Here is a 3,417-nt window from a genome sequence, read left to right on the forward strand (position 1 = left end):
CCTTGCCCGGCCATCGGGCGTCGTCCGTCTGTTGGTCTGTCTGTCGGACTGTCGGGGTCCGAGGACGGCTTCCTCGGCCGCGTTCCGGCCGGGGGAAGGGGCGGGGATTCGAGCTCTCGGATTGCGAGGCCGGGGGACAAGGTCCGGCCGGGCGGCGGGGGTGGGGCGCGGAGGGGTGAAGCGAGGCGAGGTGGCGGGGCGCTCAGGGCGGCCACCCAGGGCAGCGAGGGCGGGGGTCCCGGAGCCCCAGAAAGTGCGGTGATGTCTGCATATAATCCCCTTTCCCCCTGGCGCAAGTGTCATTCCGAACTTCCCGAATACTGTGGATCAGCAATTCCAGGAATTTATCTAGATAAACGAACCCAGCAGGTGTGCTCAAGTCCAGCGACGGACGGAATGGGGGATGGGAGGACCCGGGTTAACGTTGGAGCCGCAGCCCCCTCACCTGTGGGACCGACCCTGTCTGCCTCTAGGATGGTGGGAAGATTTTAAGATTACTAATAATACGTCTAGCAGAGTGTTTGAACACTATAAATGTTCAATCAGAGTTAACTTTTATTAGCATTCGTAGTATTATTTCATCCCTAGGTTACTGAGCAGTGGTTCAAAATGCCATTGAAGAAATAGGTTTAATACGGAAAAACGGTTACTGAATGCTAAGTGAAAAAAGATTATAATACAAAATAGTTTACGATATGTGTGCAAAGAAAAAAAAATAGTATATGCTTAAGTTAGGGAAAGTGGGGAATGAATTCAAGTCATTTACCTTTTTCTTCTGGGTCTTAAAGTAATGTGTGTCCCAAGCCAAGCGTTCTTTTGGGAAATGACTTTATGTAACATATATGCATAGACAAAACGATGGAAATGCACTAAAGCAGTGTTCATGGAACTCCTACTTTTCTTTTCTTTTTTCTTGCTTTCCTTTTTCAATTTTCTTTCCTTCTGCAATGACCCTGTATTCCCTTTCAAGACAGGAATAAAAGACTGAGCTTTTTCAGACAGACAAGAACAGGTGCTCAGTTTGAGTGAAGAATTCAAATCCTTTGCACTCTCCAGGCTGCGTTGTTACTTTGGTGTCTTCTTTTTCTCTTGCCTTTTTCAGGGCCTCGACAGCAGGGGCTCCCTGGTCTTTTCTTCCCTTTCTTTCCTGAGATTCCCCAACCCTCTTCTGGGGCCCTGGCAGTATGCTTTCAGCTGTCTTCCTGTTTGGGTCTTCTGGAAGAGCAGGGATGCAAAAACTCAAAGATTTTTCTTGAAGCTGAGTGTGGCAGGTCTGCTGTTTACATTCCGATCATCTCTGTTTGTTTGAGGTGGTTTTGGTGAAGGCTGATGGAAATTATCAGGAGACTTGAGGACCCCCCCCCCCTTAAATCCCCATTGCAACTGGACATGGTCCTAGAGCTTTATTTCTTTGTATATATGAAGATGAATTTGAGGGAAATGATGAAGGTTTGAGGGGGGATGGTCAGATAGGCAGAAAGCACACAGAGGAAATCAACCAGGTAAGCCAAGAACAGAACTCAAATACAGAGCCTACATTCCAGCTCTCTGAACAGCACATGGCTGAGTGCTGAGCTCTGATGGTGGTGGTTTAGTCGTTAAGTCATGTCTGACTACTGCAATCCCATGGATTGTAGCCCATCAGGCTCCTCTGTCCATGGGATTTCCCTGGCAAGAATACTGGAGTGGGTTGCCATTTCCTTCTCCAGGGGATCTTTCTGACCCAAAGATAGAACCCAGGTCTCCTGCATTGCAGGAAGATACTTTACTGACTGAACCACCAACCCTAGATAAGTCCCCTTACCTCTCTGGGCCTTGGTTTCCCGTCTGTAAAATAAGATGATTCCATAGGCCAAGCAGTTCCTAATTGATGACTTTCAATCCCCTGGTATTTGCTAAGACAAACCAGGGATTTGTGTTAGGAAACAAATGGAAACATCTGTTTTAATTGTAATGATAAATAATGAACCTCTAAAAAATAAAACAATTACTTAAGTGGTTTCTCTTTATAATCAAACAGTTGACAGTCTCACTGTATTTGGAAGGAGAACGAAGAGTGAGAGAAATCAGATGTGTTCATGGCTGAGATCCTCTAGTGCATGTATCCTTCCATTGTCGCCACTGTGTAGTGATTCATAGTTGCATAGTGCTTGAGTCTTAACCACAGTGGCGAATTTCAGTGGGAAATCTCTTTACTTCATCATTTAGGAGCAAGGTATAACAACTATCAAAATAAAAGCCCTTGATTTTCTTGAGTGAAATGGAAGAATTTCAAACATCTGGTCAGAAGGGCAGTTTTTGTCTATTTTGATATGGTGACTTGTAGTTCATCTTCATTATGGCATACATTCAGTCTTGAGACAAAACATAACATGCTGATTTTTGAACTGATTTTCAGACAGATGCTTTCAGATGATTTTCATGCATCGCCTCACAGAGCTAGTTCAAAGTAAGTCAAACTGCATGCATCTTTTGCTTCCTGGGGGAAAACCCCCAAAGTTTGTTTCTATAAAAATGTTACTAGAGGTGGGATTCGGAGAAGGCCATGGCACCCCACTGCAGTACTCTTGCCTGGAAAATCCCACGGACAGAGGAGCCTGGTGGGCTGCAGTCCATGGGGTCGCTAAGAGTCGGACACGACTGAGCAACTTCACTTTCACTTTTCACTTTCACGCCTTGGAGAAGGAAATGGCAACCCACTCCAGTGTTCTTGCCTGGAGAATCCCAGGGACGGGGGAGCCTGGTGGGCTGCCGTCTATGGAGTCGCATAGAGTCCGACACGACTGAAGCGACTTAGGAGCAGCAGCAGCAGCAGCAGAGGTGGGATTAAATACAATTTAAATATCTTTTAAAATATTATGCTGAACTTAAACGACATGTTTTGCTTTAAAAAAAGCTAATTGATCATTTATCATGGAAAGTTACACCAGTCGACACAAATCCCTAAAAGGAGTTTGAGATGATACATCACTTGTGAAATTTACGGGTCAAATAGATTCGGGAAATTTGTTGGATACTTCGATCAATAGTCTCTCGTCATTTCCAGTTTCAGTGCTATTGAATTCCAAAGTAGGGGATTTGGAATTCCAAATTCCTAATTCCAAACCAGGCAACTACGAAATTCAACTTTTCAGTTTATGCCTGTATACCCGCCCCTTGCAACTGCACCAGCCAGATGGTGCGCGGAGTCCTCCAGGCCTCCAGAGGGCACCAATGGTCTCCTTTCATTGCTGAACTTGTACTGTAGTCATTTGGTCTGGGGGCATGGCCGTGGGGGCGGGGCGCGCATGCGCAGTCGCGGCGTGGGAGGGGGCGGGGGGCGGGGACAGGGCTGTCAGTTGCCATCAGAAGAGGAAGCCGCCGGCAACGTGCGGGGTGAGGGGCGGGACCCGGAGGCCTGCGGAGGTTCAGGCTGCA

The 3,417-nt window shown here is 46.9% G+C and overlaps 2 protein-coding genes across 2 annotated transcripts in view; one reads left to right on the forward strand and one right to left on the reverse strand.

The window, feature by feature from the left end:
• ABCC6 (ATP-binding cassette, sub-family C (CFTR/MRP), member 6) overlaps positions 1-303 on the reverse strand; it is a 68,921-nt gene extending 68,618 nt beyond the window's left edge. Inside the window, 1 exon segment of the mRNA XM_010839910.1 lies at positions 7-303. Within this exon segment, the coding sequence (XP_010838212.1) occupies positions 7-303 (297 nt within the window).
• A 2,961-nt stretch (positions 304-3,264) lies between these two features.
• LOC104988553 (nodal modulator 1) overlaps positions 3,265-3,417 on the forward strand; it is a 57,415-nt gene continuing 57,262 nt past the window's right edge. The window contains exon 1 of the mRNA XM_010839911.1: positions 3,265-3,375. Within this exon, the coding sequence (XP_010838213.1) occupies positions 3,265-3,375 (111 nt within the window). The remainder of the gene's footprint in view (positions 3,376-3,417) is intronic.

This window comes from Bison bison, unplaced genomic scaffold (assembly GCF_000754665.1).
Source record: "Bison bison bison isolate TAMUID 2011002044 unplaced genomic scaffold, Bison_UMD1.0 scf7180017864135, whole genome shotgun sequence".
NCBI classification, from domain to species: domain Eukaryota; kingdom Metazoa; phylum Chordata; class Mammalia; order Artiodactyla; family Bovidae; genus Bison; species Bison bison.